Source organism: Syngnathoides biaculeatus, chromosome 23, assembly GCF_019802595.1.
Source record: "Syngnathoides biaculeatus isolate LvHL_M chromosome 23, ASM1980259v1, whole genome shotgun sequence".
Taxonomy (NCBI): Eukaryota; Metazoa; Chordata; class Actinopteri; order Syngnathiformes; family Syngnathidae; genus Syngnathoides; species Syngnathoides biaculeatus.
This window is the reverse complement of record NC_084662.1, coordinates 15,384,756-15,407,943: the sequence shown is the minus strand read 5'-3', so window position 1 is coordinate 15,407,943 and position 23,188 is coordinate 15,384,756. Positions and strand designations below refer to the sequence as shown.

General features: G+C 40.6%; 2 protein-coding genes across 2 annotated transcripts; one reads left to right on the top strand and one right to left on the bottom strand.

Moving 5' to 3' along the window:
- Positions 1 to 194: 194 nt before the first annotated feature.
- On the bottom strand, positions 195 to 10,683 carry dtl (denticleless E3 ubiquitin protein ligase homolog (Drosophila)). Its single transcript, XM_061812651.1, has 15 exons — positions 10,457 to 10,683; positions 9,823 to 9,960; positions 9,651 to 9,743; positions 9,514 to 9,575; positions 9,242 to 9,362; positions 7,149 to 7,214; positions 6,947 to 7,059; positions 6,798 to 6,871; positions 6,597 to 6,703; positions 6,400 to 6,504; positions 5,049 to 5,161; positions 4,869 to 4,958; positions 3,277 to 3,400; positions 2,027 to 2,643; positions 195 to 1,151 (listed from the first exon to the last, which is right to left on the bottom strand). Exons 1-15 carry the CDS (start codon positions 10,506 to 10,508, stop codon positions 1,086 to 1,088), a joined length of 1,941 nt encoding a protein of 646 aa, XP_061668635.1. The 5' UTR covers positions 10,509 to 10,683; the 3' UTR covers positions 195 to 1,085.
- Positions 10,684 to 11,008: 325 nt separating this feature from the next.
- On the top strand, positions 11,009 to 22,215 carry ints7 (integrator complex subunit 7). The gene is made up of 20 exons (XM_061812650.1): positions 11,009 to 11,241; positions 11,375 to 11,504; positions 11,639 to 11,785; positions 12,110 to 12,247; positions 12,802 to 12,848; positions 13,017 to 13,216; positions 13,293 to 13,415; positions 13,532 to 13,649; positions 14,194 to 14,322; positions 14,440 to 14,537; positions 15,238 to 15,477; positions 15,727 to 15,864; positions 16,840 to 17,046; positions 17,279 to 17,473; positions 18,718 to 18,821; positions 19,140 to 19,208; positions 19,670 to 19,802; positions 19,927 to 20,025; positions 21,476 to 21,664; positions 21,912 to 22,215. The coding sequence occupies exons 1-20, from the start codon at positions 11,148 to 11,150 to the stop codon at positions 22,191 to 22,193; spliced, it is 2,880 nt and encodes a 959-aa protein (XP_061668634.1). The 5' UTR covers positions 11,009 to 11,147; the 3' UTR covers positions 22,194 to 22,215.
- The last annotated feature ends 973 nt before the right edge of the window (positions 22,216 to 23,188 follow it).

Here is a 23,188-nt window from a genome sequence, read left to right as displayed (position 1 = left end):
TCCTGGTTATTTTTAGGGACAATTAAGGGGTTAATGTTGGGAACTCAAGTTGAAAGATCTGCTTATACCCTGACGTTCCTCTGACAGCGCTACCCATCTGAGTGGTTAATAAATCGGGACATAAAATCAGAAATAAAACAAAGCCGTGAGCCACATTTACAGTTTTGAAAATATTTTAATAAAAATCTGCTCAATCAACTGTGCATCACAAACACACCATGCAACAATCACTTGGTGTTTTATACATATTATTAACTGGACTATTTGATCAAGAACAACAAAAATACACACACAAAAAAAGGCTAAGCAGAAAAGAGCAGATGTGCAGCAAGGATTAGTTGCACATGTCCATAAAGGGATCAAAGACAGTTTAAAAAAATCATCCATCCAACCATATTCTGAGCCACTTATTGTCACGAGTGTCGTGGGAGTGCTGGAGCCTATTCCAGCTATCTTCAGGCAAGGGGCGGAAGACACCCTGAATTGGTTGCCAGCCAATCGCAGGGGACAGAAACAAACATCCAGTTTCACACACAATCACACCTACGGGCAATTTGGAGTCTCCAATTAATGCATGTTTTTGGGATGTGGGAGGAAACCGAAGTCCCCGGTGAAAACCCACGCAGCCATGGGGAGAACATGCAAACTCCTCACAGGATTTGAACCCTTGTCCTCAGAACTGCGAGGCAGACGCGCTAACTAGTTGTGCTACTGGTAATTAACGCTTATGCCTCATGGGATAGATCTTTTACTCAGGTCTCAAAAGTCTAAATGTTTTTGCATCGTCATGTCAAAAGCAGGATAAAAATATAGGTTGTCACAGTAAAAAGTTACTCAACAAATTTTCCACCGTAAACTTGTCAATCACACTCTAAACAGCCTCATAAAGGTTTAGGAGGCATTTACAAACTATGCCACAATAAATATGAAATGGTCAAAGGTTGTGCCATATTCTGGATCTGTATAAACATAAGTTAAATGAAGGAGTGAGTAATGTTACAGTACAAAGCAGTTTGTAGTCTCCTGTTATTTATAATACAGAATCTCAAAACAGTAACTAATGGATGCTAAAGACTCTCCGTAGGTCACTCCGTAGGTCTCCTTGTGAAATACGAGGAGATTTTTTTCATGTTCTGTGGCGAGCTCAAAGTCTGAAAAAGCAGATTGAGAGAAAAGGTTACAGTAGTTTTCATTTCAGTCATAGTTGGCCTCGTGGTCAACAAATTGCTATTTAGTTCATAATTGAGAGTCGGTGAAGTGGCAAAAGCAGAGCGGGATTTTCTCGACTGGCGACATATTCGGAATGCCTGAATTGTGATGGCTGGCGTTAACAGCAGAAAACAATCAAAAGAAATGGTTCTCTTTTGTCTCTTGTTTAGTGCTAGTTAAGATACACTTTACAAATAAATTTTGGACTTTTATGCAGTAGGTCGTGCAACAGCTGAGTCTGGTCCAGATCTGTGATCTTACTATGAAAACATTTATTCAGACTAATGTTTAATTGACTCAGTAAAAAGTTGCAGGGATTCATGGTAGTAAATGCTTCATTCCAGGAATCCAGGAAGTGCATAGACCAATCATGAGCCTTTTAATTCCTCCCTTGTGACTCAGTCAACAAAAATCATTGAAGTTTAACATGCAACTCAACAATAAATAACAAAATATGTTAGGCTGCTGAAGAATTGAATCTTTTTTTTTTTTTTTTTTTTTTAAATCAACACTCAAGTCGGTGTGTACAAATTATTTGGGACTGATTTGCCCAAAGTGCTATAAATTATAGGCAGCACAGTTGGGACTAGTGAGCACCTTTGGCCCATAACTCAGATATTGTGCTGCTATTCCAACATACATGTTGACAATGAGGGCGTAAGAAAAAACAGTAGATGGATGTTTTACAGTACATTATGATGTTCAAGATGAGGCCAAAAATTGAACCTCTTTCAGGTTTAATCATGGACTGTGAGTGTATGGCTTGACCACAAACACCTTAAAAAAAAAAAAAAAAAAATTATGCACTTGTTCTTACCGGTGAAATTGGCATCTTTCCTGATTGTTTCTTTGCAGCAGTGGGGCTTCGCTGACTACTTGAGCTCCCTCTCATCTTTTGGCCCATCACTGACAGCCAGTCTGTCACTTGAGGGCAGCAGTTTTCTTTGTCAGTCTGTTTTGACGATGGTCTCCCTCCCTCAATATGATTGTCTGTCTCGAGTGGACCCCCTTGAGCTGAGCAGCAGACGCCCGATTGGGCCCGGTTCCTTTTGGCGACGGGGTACAGTTCTGAGACACCCTCACATTCATCAGATGAACTGTTGGCAGTCTCCAGCCGGCGTTTGGCACGTGGCGGCATAGGAGAGGCGCAGTCCTCCGGGCTCTGAGGACACGGACTCAGAACGTTATGCAGGGGAGGGCTATTATGGTTTGGAGATCCTTGTCTCGGGGATAGCCAGGCTTTGATGGAATGTGGTGTTCTTTGGCAATTAGAGGCTTTGGGTTGTTGAGATTGGACAGGTGATGTAGTGCTGGAGGGTCGAGGCAAGGCAGCCACACTTGGAGCACAAGCAGCGAGGCGGGGAGAAACCAGCCCTGCAACGTTCTCGGCTCTCTGGTCCTTAGCGGGTGTTGACTCATTGTTGTTTGAAAGTTCTAAATACACAAAGGAATCAAGTTGAGATTTAGCAAACAATATGAGATTTGACAAAGTTTTGACAAGAAAAACATTTAGTTTGAACCTATAGCACTAGTTATAAATAACTGATGGTTGAATTCTGTCACGGGGCTCAGTGATGTTTTTAATATACTAATATACCGTAATTTCCAGCCTACAAGCGGCGACTTTTTTCACACGCTTTCAACCCTGCGGTTTATGCGGTGATGCGGCGCTGGCGTTAGCGCACCTGGTTAAAAGCCTGGGTACACAGAAAGAGTTTAACGCTAGCGCCACGCTAACGCTAGCACTGCACTAACGCTAGCCCCGCGCTAACGCTAGCACTGCACTTACACTAGCCCCAAGCTAACGCTAGCGCCGCGCTAGAATTAAACTCGTTCTGTGTGTGTGTGTTTCTTTCGGCTTGTCCCTTTCGGGGTCGCCACAGCGTATCATCTCAGATGAACGCATATATATGTTTGGCACAAGTTTTTACGCCGGATGCCCTTCCTGACGCAACCCTTCTCAAGGAGTGGCGGTACCGAGGCTTATAACCAAGTGCGCTCTGTAGGCCGGGAATTACGGTAGTTGAATAGTAATATAGCGCAGCCGTTTACAAAGACTGTCCTTACTGTGCGGACTCTTAGGCCGTGCCCAGCCAACAAGATTTGGGTCTCCCACAGATGACGGTGCGCCGTCCATTTCACGATGAAGGCGCCAAATGCGTACAGTGTGGTCGTCAGAGCAGGAAGCAATCTGAAATGAGAGAAGTGAGAATTTTAAAGAAAGGAAAAAAAGTGCAGTGCTGCCTTAATTCATTCCTGGACAATATTAGTTAAGCAAAACTCTTGTACTCCATCTCAAATCATCTTTCGCAATTGAAACAAATGGAAAGAGTATTAATCAGTTCCACCTTTCAAATGAATTCTTTCATGAAGAAAATAGCACTATATATATATTGCACTTTATCCCCCCAAAATACCATGGTAAACTAATCAAATAGATTTAAAACATTTTTGTTACACTTTCTCTTTCAATGCACAAAATACACCTCATTCTAGTGTATGCGCTCAGGCTACGTGGAAGCAATATAAGACTGAATACTGAAATGTAAACTCAGCTCCTCTCTTGGCTTCGCAGTGTGGCAAGAATATTGGTCATTCTTTGCATATGATAAAGAATATATGCTGCATACCTCCCTTTCTGTTTGGTTTGTTTTGTTTCTTTCATATTTAGTTTAGCAGTCATCTTTAACTGAGAGTGATAAAAAAATCTTCAAGACGCTTGTTGGGAAATTAGTATAAACCGCAACTTTTTCCACACGCCTTCAACCCTGCGGCATATGGGGTGATGAGACTAATTTGTGCATTTTTTTCTAACGGCCGGAAGGGGGCACTCGAGCGGAAAAGGTAAGACTGAGACTAGTGGGAATATATGTGGCGAGGAAGTTACTTTTACCGGGATTTTTTTTTTTTTTAACCGGCCCTGTTAGCACTGTGCTAGCGTGTTGCTGCCGCGTCTCAGTCATTTTTACCGGTATGTTTTTTTTTAACCGGCCCTGTTAGCTGATAGCCTGTTAGCGCCACGCTATCGTGTTTCTGCTGTGTTACTGAAACGTCTCACTGATTTAGGTATGTTTCTTTTTTTTTTTTTTAACAGGGTCTGTTCGTGCTGTGCTACCGTTTTGCTACTGTGTACCTGCCACGGCTGTTTTTGTTTTTACCGGTATGTTTTTTTTTTTTTTTTAAAACAGCCCTGTTCGTGCTACCATGTTGTTTCTATGATAAGCTAAGCTAAGGTATGAAAAAATTCAAAGCTCTTTCTGTGTACCGTCTTTCTTTGTAAATATATCTTGTTTCAATGTGGACACTTGCCGCTTTTACAAAGGTGCGGCTTATGTATGTACCAAATGGTATTTCCTTTAGAAATGTACTGGGTGAGGTTTATAATCCGGTGCGCTCTGTAGGCTGGAAATTACGGTAGTTGAGTGACCTCCCCCCATTGATTGCTCGTCTCATGTTTGCATTCACAAGACAAAGCAAAAAAAAAAAAAAAAGGGGAACCGATCAACAGATTATATCTTGAAAAGCTTTTAATTCTGGGCACTCGTACCTTGATGCAGCCTTGTAAATCAATCCTATGTGGTTGGAAGGCCATTTGGTTTTCTTGAATGCTTGCAAGTATACTAAAGTACATAAAGCATCATACTAGATCATCATGTCACCTTTGTGAAATCTGTTGGGCACCATGCAACACATGTCACTTCCTCACTGTGGCCTTGAAGAGTCATGGGAGGAAGCATGGGATCCGAGATCTGCAACGAACAAGTGTACGTAGGTATTCTGATCATTTATGGCAAATAAAGGAGACTCTACCACTTTTGTTTAAACATCATGAAATGTACCTTCCATATGTACATGTGGTTGTCGCTTGAACCACTGGCCAAAAACTGGTCATCTGGGCTGATTGTGGACTTGATATAAAACGATGAGTTTTGATGGCCATTGAACACTGCCTCTGTGGGAGAAAACATTGGAATTAATATCAGAGACACCATCACAGGCCAAAATCATTTAGCAACTGTGGCAGCAACTGTTAAACTTAAGTTATTTTTAAACTGCATGTGTTGTAACGAATTTCATAATAGGTCAGTTTTGCAAAGACTGCATTGAATCCTCTTAAGTTGGAGGGCCCTGAAGTTGTACAATTCCGGCATTTGAGCAACAATTTGGGGAAACAGGAAAACAGCAAACATTTAAAGATGAACTGTTTTTGATAACTTACTCCAAAAAATGGACCAGACTCAAAAACAGGGACATTAAAATATGAATATAGGTAGAGAAACAGGGGCAAAAATAGTCCATAAGTGCTCTCTCATTCAAAGCAGCAGGTCTGTTGTCCATTGTGACCGTGCATCTGTCTACATTCCGCCACAAAATATAAGTATGTGCTGGTATTTTAATGTTTTACAATGATTAGCTTCTTTTTGTGCTTGTATAAATCATCACAATCAACATCATCCTTTATTAATGTTAATATTTTAGTGTCTTGTGTTTATATCTTAATTCTGACAATATTATGTCTTTTTACAGGTGTGACTGTTAAAAAAGTCAGTTATTTCAAATTGCATTTTTTCCTTTTATAATAGTTACACGATAACAACAGTGTTACCCTGGATTATTTCCATAAATTCTTAGCACTAAAAAGTTTCAAATACTGTATGCAAAGAAAATTGGAGGCTGATCAGCAATATTTATTCTCCCTCATGTATTTTAATACATCTAAATTATCTATCTGTCCATCTATTATCTATTATATAATATATTAGATTATTACTGTTAGATATGTATAGATTAGATTAACCTGAAAATTCCTCAGCAAAAAAATTGAGTTTTACCAGTAATAACTATGAAAAGATAATTGGAGGCCGATCAGCAATATTTATTGTCCCCCATGTATTTTTATAGATCTAAATTATCTATTTGTCCATCTGTAATCCATTATATTATATATTATATATTAGATTATTATTATTAGATGTATATAGATTAGATCAACCTGAAAATTCCTTAGAAAAAAAAGTTTTACCAGTCATAACTATGAAAAAAAATCATCAGTATTCTCTTGCTGTCCGACTTTTAGTTATAGCGTCATCTAGTGAGCAGTACTGTTTTTTTTTTTTTTTTTTAATGACCACATTGGGACTCACCTATTTTGTTAACAAAGACATATTATGAGTGTATATGTTTATCTACCTGGTGTCGTTTTTATCCCACTGACATTGAACATGTAAATGTTGTCATCGGTGCAGTTGCATATGATGTTGGACCTCGTGGAGTCCAGGAGAAGGCCAGAATAACCTGGAACAAGAGCAGGATAATCCACTCTATATCACGGTCGCTGTCAAAATGTATGTATTTATCTGAGCAATAGACAAAAGTTCAAAACTAACCAAGGCGCATACGCAACGAAGAACCGGGATACGGGTACGTCTGCAGGGCTACAGGATCGTGATGGTGTGCGGTGTAGTTTTTCCTCATGTCCCACATTTTAATAACTCTTTAAGGATGAATAAAACAAACGTGTTTAACTTGGAAGTCGTTCCACAAAGGATCTTGCATGTTATGTAAGCATTTGAGGGGGTGGGTCTCACCCATCAACTGCTCCCGAGGAGATGAGAGTGTGCTGATCTTGAAATAAAACCACAGTGACACTCTGCTGGGTGTCCTGCAAAACACGCGAAGGTCAGAATTCCCGCAGCGCAAGCCTCTAATTGAACAAATCTTTGTCGTGGAAACTCACAACGGTGGGAGCCATGCCACGGGTGCTGATTCTCTTCTTCGTTTTCGATGCGGGGTTTGTCTGTGCTTTGTTATGCGCACCCTGTATTTGTTTAATCGGTTTGTAGAATCCATCTGAGAGAACGACAAAGTCATGACACATTCTATGGTCAAATCAAAACTTTTCAACTTAAAGTATGACGAAAGAAAAACGCAAATTGTACCTTTTTTGCTGCATCTGGTATCCCACACCAAAATATTTCCGTCTCTTGCACCAGTACAGAACACAGCTGTGAGAAGACAGAATCTCATTAATATGACTGCTACTGAATCTAAATTGGGATCAGCGTGGTAATGAATGAATTAATTTATTAAGCATTAAAAAAATAGAGTCAATTGAATTGGTTCTTTCTTTGAGACAAATTGGGGCGCACTACTTGGCCACAACTAAAGAGACGCAATCAATATCGGCGCAACAGTTTTTGAGTGTGTAAAAGACTCCCTTCTTTTACTGCTAAACATCTATTTGTCTATTTCCTATATCCCTTCTCCTTCGAAAGGTTCCTGATGAGCTGAAGCCTACTTCCACTTGACTTTGGTCAAGAGACAGGTCAAACCCTGGACTGGTCGCCAGTCAATCGCAGGGCACATACTGTAATGAAAACCAGTCCCAATTAAAACGACTAAATTCTGCATCTTCAATGGAACTAATGCATTACACGTGAAGAACATGCAAACTTCATACAGGGAGGTCGGAGCCCAGATACAAATCCCCAACCTCAGAACTTTGGGACAGGTGCGCTAACCATTCATCCACCATATTTTTTTCACCCCAATCAATCAAGGAAATGTAATTCGTTTTCCAACTTTTTCTAATATTTGACATGTTAAATTGGTTCGATGATGCCTCAGTCAAAAATGTGAAACCAGAATTAAAATCATCTAGACATTCGTGAGTTCCAGATGTTTTTCTGTCTGAAATCAAGTCATACACATTTCTCAAACTTCTTTATGTCACTAGGGAAGATCTCCGCGTTTCCCTTTCCCCTCTGAGACGGGTCCACTGATCCAAAAGAAAAAAAGCCTGGATGGCTCATTGGCCACCTAAACTGAAGTTACCATCCGCCATCTTGATACTCCCAAAACAACCATGCCAACCTGTGCAGTGACAGCGATTAATGCAGCCAGTTTCGTGGCTGTGGGATAACATTCGACAGGTAAGTTAGAAAGATTTACTTTGACACTGTTAAAGCTTGTTTGTAAAGGTTTTTTTTTATTATCTGATGAGCTTAATTCGCTTGAACAAAGTTTTGTTTACGTTTGTTGTTGCTCACTGTTCACTCTCTGCTTCACCTTTAAAAGCGATGTAAATATTTTCCCAAACTTCATCAGTGGATAAGCAAGAAAACACATTTTCTGAGAAATTTTTGATGAATTACATAACACAGAACTCAGCAAATTGAATATTTTCAGACACGACGAAGCAAGTTTAAATTTTCTGTCTGAAATAGGACGTTGCAGAGACAACAAATGAACGACGCGTTTAGCATGTATTTCCCCATTGCGAGTCCTTATTTGCAAAAATATACCGATTGACTTGAAATTTTATGTTTTTATGACAAAAAATGCTTAGTTTTTTGCTATGTTATGATGGTAGTGCTTCACAGCGTATTTTGGGAAAAGTTAACATGTCATGGAAATCGGGCTCTAGGTAATATGCAAGGTTTCTTGCTAGTCACTGTTTTTATGTCTTTCCTTTGCACTTAGCCTTTTTTGGCTTACCAAGTCAAATTAAAAATCCTTCATGTTACCAGAACTGAAAAAACATCAAGCTCACATGACCACTTTTAATTCTACATGCCAAACTTTGAGAAAAACCCCACCATAATCCAACCTCTAAACTATGTCCTGCACACGTTTTGGGAGTACCAAGATGGCAGGGAACTGGCTTCAACCAATCGACATACCGCTCGATGTGTATGCGCTATCCAGTCTTTTTTTTTTTTAGATCAGTGGCCAGGTCGCTGTCCACTTAAACACGTGTGCTTTCACAGGTGAGTTTTCTTCATGGAGACAACCAATCAAAGGAAAGAGTGAAGTCTTTGCCAAATATGGACAAAGCAGTTTAAAAAACTGGGTCAAACACAAGGAGCTGGCAGACGGGCCTTTTCTGGACACACGACAGAACTAATGTGATTTTTAAAACAAAACTGACACTTTCATACTAAATTACTATGTTAGGGAGTCATTTTATGGAAGGCTAAATAGCCAAAATGTAGGGCTTTTAAAATAACATTTAAAAACTAAATGGGTATACCTTTATCCTCCGAAGCAAATGCAATAGATTTGAGGCTGCAGAGGTGGCCCTTGAAGCTACCTAACAGCTCGCCCGACTTCACGTCCCACAACCTTGCCATCTGGTCGCCTGCAGCGGTCACCTGAGGTAGATGAATAACAATAAATGATGAGGAAAAAACTTTGTGTGTAATTTTTATAAGTTGCTGGCTAGTGAATGGTATAACAATAACTTCAATGATTAACCAACCCAGGATGACATGCCATTCAGGAATATTATGGGCAACATCTTACCAATTGAGACTCCCCTGGCATCCACGCAATGTCAAAGACGGCATTCTCATGTGCCAGCCATTCTGCAAGAATGCACACAGTTAGCATCTTTTCCAAAATGATGTGGTTAGGGCGACGCAAAAAGTGTCAAGGTGCACCTTTCAGAAGGTGGTTTCCTCGTCCCTCCGTGTTGTAAATCCTAACAATACCTTGTTCATTTGCCACAGCCAGAACATCCTGACTCTCCCTCGCTGTGAGAACATGGATACAACTGTTAAATTTATGGGAACGCACCTATACTCACATTATGACGAATATTAGGTGCGCTACCAGAGGAGAAAGATAATCCAAACGGGGGCACGGAGTAGCCGAGGTTCCCATAGGAGATGTGTTCATCTTGGAAAAAACACTGGTAGCCTTTGAGAAGGGAGCTCAGAGGGTACTTGGTCCAGGGATGGGCAGGTAACGCTGGAGAGATTCATGCATGGAAATACATATTAATTTAAAGGTGTTACTTTTTGAGTCAATTTGACAGTAAATAAAAATCAATTTAACATCTTATTTATTACAGATCAATTACCCTGCACGTCAAATATATCAATGAATCTATAATGTGAAACTGCAAATTTAGGGAATAACTTCAACCAATCGATTATCCAATGATATAGTCACTAACTGAAGTTGTGGGGAAATGGTGTCAGTAATTCAGTGCAAAACAGGCGTAGAAATAGCGAGTCCATTTGAAATGCTAGTGGATTCATATGGAGATTGAGTGAGAATAGTTCCAAAAAGGCAGGTTAAACCAGTCTATTTTTCCTTTCATCTGACGCTTGACTTGACGCTTCGCGCGATCAGTTAACAACTTCGGGGTTTAACGTTTTTTTTTTTTTTTTAATGTAAAAACTCCGATCACTCTGCTGAACATAAGTATGACGCTCTTTACAAAACCAACATTTTATCTTACCATTCTGCCTTTGTCTGCCGAGGCGACTGTCTACTATTGAACGGAAAAGCATGCTTGTGCTTCAGTGAGAAGCGATCTTGTGATCCGAAAATAAATGTGCAAATGTGCAAAGTCGGTTAGGGCCTTATCCGGTGCTAGTTCTTAGGGTTCAATGTGGCTGTTCGTTCCCGCGAACAGATCGTCTGAACGCAGTCACTGAATTCCGCGCTCAGCCAGTGTTCCACGTTCCCATTGGTCCAAAACAGCCACTTCTACTCTGTCGTACTTCCTTTTCCGCTTTCTATGCGGCACCTGACTTTTGAAAATAGAGCATTCGTTTAAACTTGAATAAACTGTATTTGAAAAGATAAACGCGAAAATTCTCTTGGTTTATTAACTGACATAATAAGATGAAATACAATTTCTACGATACTCTAAAAACGGTGATCTCTGATGTCAACTCATGCGCGTGGGTTTGGATTTGCCTGAATGAGAAACACTTACTTTGATTAGTAATGTGAAGTTTTACGATATAAAATCCAATGGCCAAATGTAAAACACAAATAAATATATAAGCCCAATCAATGCAGACGCGTACAGTAAATGTGTTTTATTGTGAAATTCTGACGGATGAAAGAACGACTGTTTCCGCGTCTAATGTGTTCGTTTTTGTGCCTGGAAATGTGGAAATAGTTCCCCAAAATAACGAAAAATGTCTCTTTCAACGGCGCGATCATTCCTGTCGGAGGCTTGCTATGGCGAGCAAGAACTTGACGCCAATTCCGCACTCTTGGAACTCGACAAAGGTACGAAGATGCTAATCTGCTAACTAGCTAGCATCGCTTCCAGTGCTGAAGGGAGGACATGTCTTCATGTCAACCCGGGTGACGGTTTCGTGGTGTGTCTTGTTTTCACTTGTGAAATGTGCGTATGTTCCAGGGCTGCGGTCGGGAAAACCTGGAGAGCAGTGTGAAGCTGTGGTGCTGTTCCCTAAACTCTTCCTCAAGTACCCCTTTCCCATTCTCATTAATTCTGCGTTCCTGAAACTTGCAGATATTTTCAGACTAGGGTATGGCTGTTCAATCGGTATTATAATTTAATATTTTCAAAAAGTTCAGTCCCTTTCACAGTAGAGGGTGTCATGTACTTACAAACAAAACAGAATGAATGCACTCCTAAATATGCTTGTGTCATTCATTTTAGGAACAACTTCCTTCGCCTCTGTGTACTAAAAGTAACGCAGCAGAGTGAAAAACACCTGGAAAAAATCCTAAATGTGGACGAATTTGTCAAAAGGGTGTTTTCTGTCATCCATAGCAATGACCCCGTGGCCCGAGCCATTACATTGAGGTGATCTATAAGATAAATGTTGATTGTTTTACAATATAGTTATAGGGGTAGTCAATATGGTCTTGAAATAAAATGACAAGTTCAGTAAATTCTGATTTCTTGTTATTTTTTAAATAGATTTGTTGCAGTAGAACAAGTAACTGTACAACAAGTTTTGCTTTTTGTTTGATTTCCTTTCTGCTTTATTTCTAGTGGTATGTGTATTATATATTCCCCAGCATTAATTCAATTTCCACATAAATAATCAAAATAAATATGACACAGAAGCAATGCTCCTTTACCATTGTTCCCCCCCCCCCCCCCCCCCCCCCCCATCTTCATCAGGATGCTTGGCAGTTTAGCCTTCATCATACCGGAGAGGAAAAACGCCCACCACAGTATTCGCCAGAGTCTGGACTCGCATGACAACGTGGAAGTAGAAGCTGCTATATTTGCTGCAGCCAGCTTTTCTGCACAGTCAAAGTAAGGAGAGAGTGCTAACATAATTGCTGGAGGGCTCGTTTTATGACACTTTTGGCCGTACAGATTAACTTAAAAAAATATATATATATATAATGAAAAACTCTTAAATACGGTGGTAACTGTGCTTTCGTGTGCAGCGTGTAACATATTTTTGAGATCCTGCACAAATTGTGCTTCAGTACAGTTGAACATTGTGGTTGTTGAAGAATATTATTATTATTAAGGGTAATATAGAGAAAATGTTCAATACTTAGGAAGGAAGTATAGAGTGAGGGTCCATTTAATGTAATAGAATTTTTGCAAGTTAAGGTAAAAATAAAGGTAATGTCATACAAGTTAACAAGAAGTCAACCGGTCAATATATGGCTTCTTTAGTTTAAAATGGACCTGTTGATTTTGAGGTTGCAGGATTGCACATTAAACTATTTTATGCAGTGGGGTGATAATACATCATGACACGGCACAAGAAGGGATGCTCTGTTACTGCCGTGCTATTTTTTGGGGATGGTTTTACATTCATGGGCTATGAGTATTTTTCTGTTTACTCTTTTTAGAGTCTTTGCAGCTGGAATTTGCAACAAAGTCAGTGAGATGATTCAAGGTAATACGTCGAGCTTTTATTCAGAATTCTTGAAACAGTAACAGCAATTTCAATAGTTTTTTTCCTGAATTTTTTTTTTTATAAGTAGCAGTGCAAAGACAGCTGCAATATGTGTTATACAAACTATTCTTTGAAAAGTCACATTTCATTGTCTTACCACCACCCCAGGTTTGGAGACCCCCGTTGACCTGAAGCTGAAATTGATCCCCATGCTGCAACACATGCACCACGACGCTAGTTTGGCATCCAGCAGTCGAGAACTTTTACAAAACCTGGTCACCTCTTACCCCTCCACGCCCATGGTCATTGTGACCCTGCACACCTTTACCCAGCTCGCTGCCTCCTCCCTGATTGACATTCCTAAGCAGGTTGTGCCTTTTGGATTATGCGTCGCGTATCTATTGTAATATCACTCTTAACATCCTTTTTATTTTGAAACCATAGTTGCAGCTCCTTCTTCAATACCTGAAGGATGACCCACGTAAAGCTGTCAAGAGACTGGCAATTAGTGATCTAAAGCTGCTAGCGAAAAAGGCTCCTCATCTTTGGATAAGAGAAAACACTCAGGTACTAGAGCAGCTGTCAACAAGCCTCTTAATTTTGTTTTGCCTTGTTATTATTATGTATATCATTATTGCGGTTGGTAATTCCAACTTTATGGTCGTTTTCATTTTCACATGCAGACCCTGTGTGAGTGTGCGCTGAGCAGCCCTTATGTTAGTTTGAAGCTGGGCATGTTGGCTGTGCTTTCCACCCTCTCTGGAACCATTGCAATTAAGCAGTACTTCAGTCATACAACAGGTAAGCTTCATATTACCAGCTTCATATTTCCGGCCTACAGAGCACACCTGATTATAAGCCTCACCCAGGACAGTTGTATAGGAAATACCATTTGGTACACACATAAGCCGCAAGTGCCCACATTGAAACACGAGATATCTACAAAGAAAGACAGTACACAGAGAGTTTAACGTTAGCGCACTAATGCTAGCACTGAGCTAACGCTGGCGCCACGCTAACAGGGCCGGTTAAAAAAAAAACATACCGGTAAAAATCACTGAGACACGGCAGTAACACTAACAGGGCCGGACCGGTAAAAGTCACTTCCTCGGCAGATATATTCCACCATCTTGACTCTTACCTTTTCCACTCAAGTGCCCCCTTGGGGACGTTAGAAAAAATGCACAAATTAGCCGCATCACTGCATAAACCGCAGGGTTGAAAGCGTGTGAAAAACGTCGCGGCTTATAGGCCGGAAATTACGTTGCTATTATGACACAATTTTGACTTCAAATTGAATTCCAAGGTTTTATTCCATTATTTAAATTTAAAACATTTTCTTCAGTGTCTACACCCCCTCGGATGACTGACCTGGTGAAACTGGCACAAGAGTGCTGTTACCATAGCAACTTGTCTGTCGCTGCCCATGGGGTCATAATACTCTCCAACATTGTCATTTGCTGTCCAGAAAACGGTACGTTAACACTCAGCTGAAATCTTGTTCGTTGACAGTTGTTTTCCAACTCCTTACAAGTGGTTCCTTGTCATATTACACTGATATATATACTTGTCTATGTTTGTTTATCCTCAGATATTGCCCATCTAGAGCAGGATACAACGTTGGGGCTGGAGTCCCTGCTGGTGCTTTGCAGTCAAGATGGCAGCCACAGTGCCCAGGCTACACTTAAAGTAAGGCATCATAGTGTCTGCAATTTGCAGAGGACAAACTACATTTCCATTCAATTTTTAGTCAAACAAGATCAAGATGGGTAGGATAACATGTTGAAGAGTTTTGGGCCTGGAGGTACAATATATAGAAGAATATACAGTCCACTTTTCAATTGCAATAGACAGAAATTATTGTAAATGTGTAAATTCAGTTTCCCTTTGGGGGATTATCATCATCATCATCATAGTACGGTAAATGGAATTCAATCAAAATTTGTGAAAGGTGCCGTGGTTGCAGCATATTATTTTATTACTCTTATTATGTCTGTGTGGTCAAAAAATTCAAGTTACCTGATTTGAAAATGGTTAATAATCCCTGGTTGAAACTATCTAAAAGTTGAAATATCAAAAAGATCCTTTATAAAGATAAGCATGTTGTCAATCCATCCATCTGTTTTCTTTGCCGCTTATCCTCACGAGGGTCGCGGGGAGTGCTGGAGCCTATCACAGCTGTCAACGGGCAGGACGTGGGATACACCCTGAACTGCTTGCCAGCCAATCGCAGGGCACATAGAGACAAACAGCCATACTCACAATCACACCAAGGGGCAATTTAGAGTGTCAAATTAATGTTGCATTTGGAGCATAACTTGCTTTACCATAATCATCTAATGCGTGGTTGAATTGTTTGCTTGCTATTTTACAATCCTCTGATTTTTAGACCATCCTCACCTCATTAGTCAAGCTGCTGAAGAGTCGACCTCATCTCAGCCAATCCGTCGTGGAATTCCTGCTCGGTCAGCTCCACTTGTCCTGCGACTCTTCCCGGGTTCTGATGTCCCACACTCTGTCAGCCATCGCCACCCATCTGCCGGTGCTGGGCGACAGCATGCTGGAAGATCTGGTGGATCTCTACCGAGTGGCCAGTCACTCGTCCACGGATAAAAAGCAAGAACTTCTGGTGAGATAAATGCACACCCCTCAGGTATAGCATTTAAATGTCATTTTTATTTCCATTGAAAATTCCACCAATGCTAGTTACTCCGATGCTAACATGGTGGCTTCGAAGGAGCAAGGCGAAGTTTCTCCAAAACTAAGTTCCAACTGTTGAGCCGTGAATCAGCCGGGATTCACTCTAAATCCTGCTTTAAAATTCCTCTTCTCTCCCTCCTTTTTTCCCCCCTACCAAATCTTCTATGATCCGACTCAGGTTTCTTTGGCGACGGTGATTTTTGTTGCCAGCCAGTCATCGCTGTCCCCAGAAGTCATGACAGTCATCAAACAGCAGCTCGAGAATGTTGCCAATGGTTGGACCGTGTACCGGATCGCACGCCAAGCTTCTCGCATGGTAATCATCAGCTTTACATCACATTTTATTGGGCAAAAAGCACTTATAGCAGGTAGTTCGGTGTTCCACAGATGAAGTGAAAAGGGAGGCATGTTCTCTTTAACATATGTCAAGTGTAAGAAGATGTTAAGTCTCGTCCAATTTCTGTACTGCTCAACCGCATCGAGGTCACACGTGAGCTAGAGTCGAAGCTAGTTGAATTTTTCCACCCTGGACATCGCCAGCCAATCGCAGAGCACAAAGAGAAAAATAATGATTTATACTCACAACTATGCACAAGTTAGTCCTCAATGGAGGTGATGTCTACTTAAGAATTGTGGGAGAAATCCTTAATACACACAGAAAACCCACATAAGCACTGTGAGGATATGCAATGAGGCCCTGACCGGACATTCAAACGGAGAACCTCAATGCTGTGAGCCAGATTTGGTTACTACACCTTTGTATATGATGCTGCTCTGTTAATTGTAAGATGCAAATTCGTTATATTTAAAAAAAAAAAATATATATATATATATATATAATAAAATTTGATTTAAAAAAAAATATATATGACAAATATTTTATTAAAAATATTTTTTTGCTATTATGTGAATTTTACATTTAATTTATTTATTTTGTTAATAAATGTTGTTTGTTTTGGCTGGAACTTCTCGAGAAATAGAGTTGAGTTATTGTGACTTTGGCTAAATTGTACTGTGCAACCAGGACGGAAATGCATGTACAGCTGTCACGTTCCATTCCATCACACTTTTCGTGACATCAAAGAATAATAATGATAATAAGTCAAAACACACTGAACTGTTGGGTTTCACTGTGTAGTGTGTGTAATAAAGTAAACAGAAATTCAAACTTATGTTTGTAGCTGTAATGGGAATTTTAGTCATCACTATCAGTACGTTGTGGAAGTTGAACTTTTTGCTGCTACCATAGAGTTCTGTGCGATTGCATAAAAGCGTTCTCTTGACTCCACAGGGGTGCCACGAGCTCTCCAGTGAGCTTTACCAGAGTCTGCGAACTCGCGTGGCATCGGAGCACTTCTACTTCTGGCTCAACAGCCTCAAGGAGTTCTCCCAGGCCGAGCAGTGCCTGACACACATGGAGGATGGCGACTACAGCGGAGCCATGAGCGCCATCGCCGAGGCCCTGCGTTCCTACCAGAAGGGCATTGCCTCCCTCACGGTCAATTAACTGCCAGCATCTGGCTGCCATTAAACATTTATTTCACATCCTCTATCACCGGTGACAGATGCTCCTAGTTGATGATCTTCATAGTCTTGGTTTTGGATCTGATCCCACACAACCTGTTAGCGGATTAATGTGCATAATACTTGCCTTTATCTTGTCAATTCATCTTGAGTCGTTTGCGACTGCAGCATTAATGTAAGGTTATGTGATTAATCCTCCCCTCCAGGCGGCTAGTACTCCTCTAAATCCACTTACATTCCAGTGCGAGTTCATTAAGCTGCGCATCGACAGTCTGCAAGCGCTGTCCCAGCTCATTTGCACCTGCAACAGCCTGAAGACCAGCCCCCCTCCGGCCGTGGCCACCTCTCTCGCCCTGAGCACGGGCCACGACCTGCAAAGCTGTGGCCGTATCTCACAACAGGTAAGAAGAAAAAAAACAAAAAACTTTAAAGCCAGACTAATTGTGCATGTCAGAATGATCAGTTGATTTATTTCTGTGGATATGTCCATGACGGAACATCCATCCTTCCATTTTCTTAGCCGCTTCGCCTCACGAGGGTCACGGGAGTGCTGGAACCTATCCCAGCTGTCAAAAGGCATGAGGCAGGGTACACCCTGAACTGGTTGCCAACCAATAGCAGTCGTTTCAATTCACAGTCTCCAATCAATATGTGTTTTTGGGTGGGGGAAGAAACTGTAGTGTCTGGAGAAAAGCCACGCAGGCATGGGGAGAACATGCAAACTCCACACAGGTGGGGCCGGGATCGAATCCGGGACCTCAGAACTATGAGGCCTCAGCTTTCCAGCTGATCCATCGTACCCATCATTTATATTATTTATGGTTAATAAATGTATTGTAAATAGTAAAAGAATGTAGTTTTAGTCAAATAAAAAAATACAAAATCATTTATTTTACTTTATGTAATTTGTTTGATTATCCATCCATTTTCTCTTCACCTTATCCAGGGTAAATTATTTTCCTTTGTTTTTTTTTATCTATCTTTTGTACCATATATGCCAATAGTATGGCAATGCAATATATATTTTTGTAAGTTTGGAAACAGGAAAGGAACACATAACATCCATTATCCATATCACATCTTCATTAGGGTCACCGGTGAGCTGGAGCCCATTCCAGCTACTTTGAGCAAGGCATTGTACACCCTGGACTAGTTACCAGCAAGGGCAGATATAGTACAGGCAAACAACCTTTTACGCTCGGAATGAGACCTATTTAGAGTATTAATTTAAGAATTTTGGGGGTTTCTTGTGGGAGGAAGGTGGGCAACATGCAGAAAAACCCACGCAAAAACGGGGAAAACGCCACACAGGAAGGCCAGTCCAGGGTGTACCAAACCTCTTGCCCTAAGTCAGCTGAGACAAACTTCAGCTCATCTGTTGACCTAATGATGATATGTGTTAAAAAAAAAAAAGTGGACAAATACAGTGCACAAAATTTCAAAATGAAAAATATTTTGATATTAAAATAACTATTTTACATTAACATTTTATGTATACTTGACATTTTCTAAATTTATTTTGTACCTCATTTACGAATGACCTACCCTGCATCTGTTTTAAAAAGCAGATCTGGTCCTGAGTGCAAAAGTTTGCCCACGTCTGTGTTAAACATTCGCTGCATATCTGTTTTTTTTTTTTATTCAGATGAAAGTATGCATGGACGAGTTCAAAAGTCTTGCCGCCCGCTACGCTGAGTTAGAACAGTCATCGTTTGACGCCGACAACGCCACCCTTCGAAACGTCGAGCTGTATCCTATTACTAGGAATGCACCGATAGCGGTATAGGTATCAGTGCAGATACTGTCCCACTGTACCTGTACTCTGACTTGGAAAAAAAAAAATGCTTCGATACTACGACACCGATCCCACTTTCACTTTAGGTGAAGTAGGATCCATGTCAACTGTGTGGAGATAGTAAATGGTAAACATGAGTGACAACACTTTGTGAGCAAGCTACCATTTTTGCTCTGCAAAATAGATGTGGGAGTCAGTCCACAACTTCTTTTTTGTGTTTTGTTTGTTTTTTTTTTCGTGATATCATTTGGTTTTCTTAATAGCCTGGTTAGACAACAACAGAGCTCTCTGCTCATCTCTCACGTGATCGAGGCTCTTATACTTGACCCACAGGCTGTCAGGTAAGCCTTGCCTCCGAGAGAGATTTGTGCTACTGTGTACATAAGTTATACATTTTTAATATCATTTGTTTTGGATTCCTTAGCGGCACATTACCAACTGCTGTTTAGTTAGTCGTGTTTTACTATAATTACTGGTAATTATCTGACCTGCGCTGCACTGACATTTGAGAGGAGTCATTTCCATGTGGTGCCTTGTTTGAGGCGATCAGTGAAAGGTCATCTTAGTTTATATGCATGCTCATAAATTCGCTCTGCAATGTTTCTATGTTTGGTGTTTCATAAATACACAAAACAACTGCGTAAAATAGGGTGAAAATTGACCACTTTGTCCTCTGTGTGTGTGTGTGTGTGTGTGTGTGTGTGTGTGTGTGTGTGTGTGTGTGTGTGTGTGTGTGTGTGTGTGTGGTGTGTGTGTGTGTGTGTGTGTGTGTGTGTGTGTGTGTGTGTGTGTGTGTGTGTAGTTACCAGGACTATGGCCCCCTTGGCTCAGTTCGGTCAGAGAGTGAATATGAGCGACGGATGATGTCGGTATTTAATTCTGTGCTTGAGGAAGTGGAGACCCTAAACAAGAAGCATCCACCTGTGTCATACTTGGTAAAATAACAATAGTAATTATTGTTATTATATATACACACTGCATGATTTTTTTGTAATGTGACATGCTTTATTGAGATTACCTACCAGTAATATCAACAGCTGTACCTTCTGTCTTCTTTAGCATACAGGCTGTCTTTGTGATGCCATCATTGCAATGCTGAAGGTCCCACTGTCCTTCCAGAGGTACTTCTTCCAAAAACGTCAATCGACCAGCATCAAGGTAACAAAGTTTTTGCCATTAGACTACAAAAGCAAAAGTTATTGACAGACTGAGCAAAAATGTGGAGTGTTCTAAAAGTGCATCTCAATCAATGACATTATTTAAAAAAGTGAAATTCATGTTACTCAGATTCATTAAAACATGAGAAGTACTTTTCAGAGGCCAATTCTTACCAAATTTCTAGATTAAAATTAATCTTAACCTTTTTGTCTATGTAATATACTGATTTCTTGCAGTTGTGAATTTGGGATTTTGTGTACCTGTAAACCAGGATTGCTCAATGGGTCGGTTGGTTGATGGCGGGATGGCGTGCCCCCCCCACCCCCCCCAAAAAAAAAGACGTCAGCCTATGTTCCCTCTTAACTGTGCGCAATTGTGCACGGAACGTTCTCTAACAATGATCACTGCTCCGCCACACTTTCTTTTTCCTACTTTACCCTGCAACCCACCCCACCACCACTCAAAGACGTACACTCATAATTACAAATTCTACAGTACTTACGCAGCCCTTCAATCTGTTTTATAATGACAGCGTCGGCCACCGCTGCTTTAGTTAGCAACACAGTCTGGGCAACGTAGAGCTAGACATGCTGGTTATGTTTTCTTTCGATATTATTGGAGAAAGTTAAAAAATAAATGCTGTTGTTTTAAGATGCAATGAGTGTCAGAGTATGTGAATAATGGAAGAAAAAGTGTTTATAGTGGACGAGATTTTCTCTTTTCCGAGTGGGAAAGGTCAGGTCCGAAGCCAAAGTAGAAAGTGCAGGACGAGATGGTGTGTCATTTTCAAATTCCACCTTGGCACAGCCTGATCCAGGATGAAAACACAGACCATACAGTGCACAAAAAGCTAATTCTGTTTTTGTATGTACATCATTACCCTGCCCGTTCGTCGGTGGCTCACCAGAGGCTAGCTGCTTGAAAAGTAGATTTGGGGTACAAAAAAAGGTCTGGGCACCCCTGCTCTAAACTAATTATCCAAATGATACAAAAAAAAAAAAAAAATTGGTCGAGATATTTCACTGTATGTACCGAAACTAATATTTTGAATTGTACTATTGAAAGTAACATGTATTCAGTGATACACTCTAGGTTACAGGTGTCTAACTCAAGGCCCGGGTGCCAGATCTGGCCCACCAAGTGATTTCATGTGGCCCGCAAAGGCAAATCACCTATGTCGACGACCATGATTCTTGTGAAAATCTGTGCCAAAATTTCAAATTGTCATGTATCATAAATGATAACCTTTAGATGTGTTTTTGCGAATACGATGAGGCGATTAAAGATTTTTGATGGTTTCCCAGTCATAACTGCCCTCTGAGCAAAACCGTAACTACATTGTGGGCCACGACAAAAATGAGTTTGACACCCGTGCTCTAGGTGTCGCCCGGTGAGTTTGGGGATTTATTAACTCTCATGGCTAATGGCCTATCTTGGCACATTTCTCCAGCTCGCCCTCTCTCCGTCGCCGCGAACACCAAACGAGCCAATACCTGTGCAAAACAACCAGCAGCTGACTCTCAAGATAGAGGGCGTGGTCCAACACGGTTCCAACCCAGGACTTTTCAGGAAGATCCAGTCGGTGTGTCTCAATGTCACATCCACCCTCCAGAGCAAGGGACTGGGAGCGGATTACAAGGTTTTAATCTTGTCTTTATATGAAAGAAAGATGGAGAAAAGAACAACAAATAGATCAATAGAAAATAATGTATTCATTATAATGCATAGTTTAATATTTTTTTGCCGTTGACTTGTGCAGTATTCAAATACCAGACGAGGCTCTAACTTTTTACCACCATTATTTTGCTTGTAGCAAAAATTTGTGAGTGTGTTCATTGATTTATATTGATTTTTTTTTTTTTTTTTTTTTTTTTTTTTATAAACAGATACCTCTCGACAGTACAACCAATGAGATCGAGCAACGGGTCGAGCCCCACAACGACTACTTCAGCACCCAGTTCCTGCTCAATTTTTCCATCCTGGGCACACACACGGTTTCCGTGGAGGCCTCCGTGGTGGACGAGAGCGGCATAGAGTGGAAGACGGGGCCCAAGACCACCTTGTCAGTCAAGTCTTTGGAGGATCCGTATTCCCAGCAGCTCCGCCACCAAATGCAACAAAGTTCTGCCCAGCCTGCTCCTCAGAGGAGCGCATACAGTCGCTTCTAATAAAAGTTTTTAGCTACAACAACTCACTTCTCTGTATGTACATTAGGATTATAACTTTGAACTTTTTTTCCCCCCCAAAGTCAAAAGTCCTGCATTATGATTGGATGAACAACACTCCAGTTTTAACATTTTAAAAAAAAAAAAAGACCTCTTGAAACAATAAAAGTATTAAATACACACATATTACAGCCAATGATATGAAATGCAAAACTGTTATTACAGCTATTAAAAGTCAGTTTCACTCAAAATGGATCAAAGATAAATTGTACTACCATTATAATATCCTGAAATTTCAGTTTCTATCCTTGCTTTCCCTTTGTAAGTCATGCAAATTTGGGGAAATCTGTCTCATATAGTCGTGATATACCAAAAACATGCATTAATTGGAGACTAAATTGCCCCTAGGTGTGATTATGAGTGGGACTGTTTTTTGTCTCCATGTGCCCTGCGATTGACTGGCAACCAGTTCAGAGTGTACCCGGCCTCCTGGCCAATGACACGGGATCGACTCCAGCACTCCCGTGACCCTCGTGAGGATAAGTGGCAAAGAGGATGGATGGATTATCACGCTGATCCCTATTTAGATTCAGTAGCAGACATATTAATTAATGTCATTCTGTCTCCTCACAGCTGTGTCCTGTACTGGTGCAAGAGATGGAAATATTTTGGATGGACGTCGTAGCCTACAAGTATCCCTGAATCCTGGAGTTTCAATTTCTAATCTCAATTTCACTGTATAAACCAAGTAGAGTTGGGGAAATTTTCTTTGCTAAATGAGTGATACGTTATTTGTTGTAGACCTAAAACCATCCCAGATATAGAAGACATTTATAATTGCTGAAGTTTGTGTTGTTAATTGGAAATTTCGGTGGTTTTGGATTAACAATGGATCTAGTAGGTCATGTAATATGTACTCTATCTTGAAAATGTGATGTTAATCCTCTCTCATTTAATGTTGTTTTGAGAAGATTTTTATCGGCAATTATGAATTTTCA

What these genes read in the sequence shown, in the direction of transcription:
- ints7 (XM_061812650.1), top strand. Translation starts at nt 11,148, where the DNA reads ATGTCTCTTTCAACGGCGCGATCATTCCTGTCGGAGGCTTGCTATGGC. An exon ending in GCAGATATTTTCAGACTAGG is followed by an intron (nt 11,505 to 11,638) that starts GTATGGCTGTTC and finishes CATTCATTTTAG; the next exon opens with GAACAACTTCCTTCGCCTCT. An exon ending in ACCCTTCGAAACGTCGAGCT is followed by an intron (nt 18,822 to 19,139) that starts GTATCCTATTAC and finishes TAGCCTGGTTAG; the next exon opens with ACAACAACAGAGCTCTCTGC.
- dtl (XM_061812651.1), bottom strand. Translation starts at nt 10,508, where the DNA reads ATGCTTTTCCGTTCAATAGTAGACAGTCGCCTCGGCAGACAAAGGCAG. An exon ending in TACCAGATGCAGCAAAAAAG is followed by an intron (nt 7,060 to 7,148) that starts GTACAATTTGCG and finishes TCGTTCTCTCAG; the next exon opens with ATGGATTCTACAAACCGATT. An exon ending in GAAAGATGCCAATTTCACCG is followed by an intron (nt 1,152 to 2,026) that starts GTAAGAACAAGT and finishes CTGCTTTTTCAG; the next exon opens with ACTTTGAGCTCGCCACAGAA.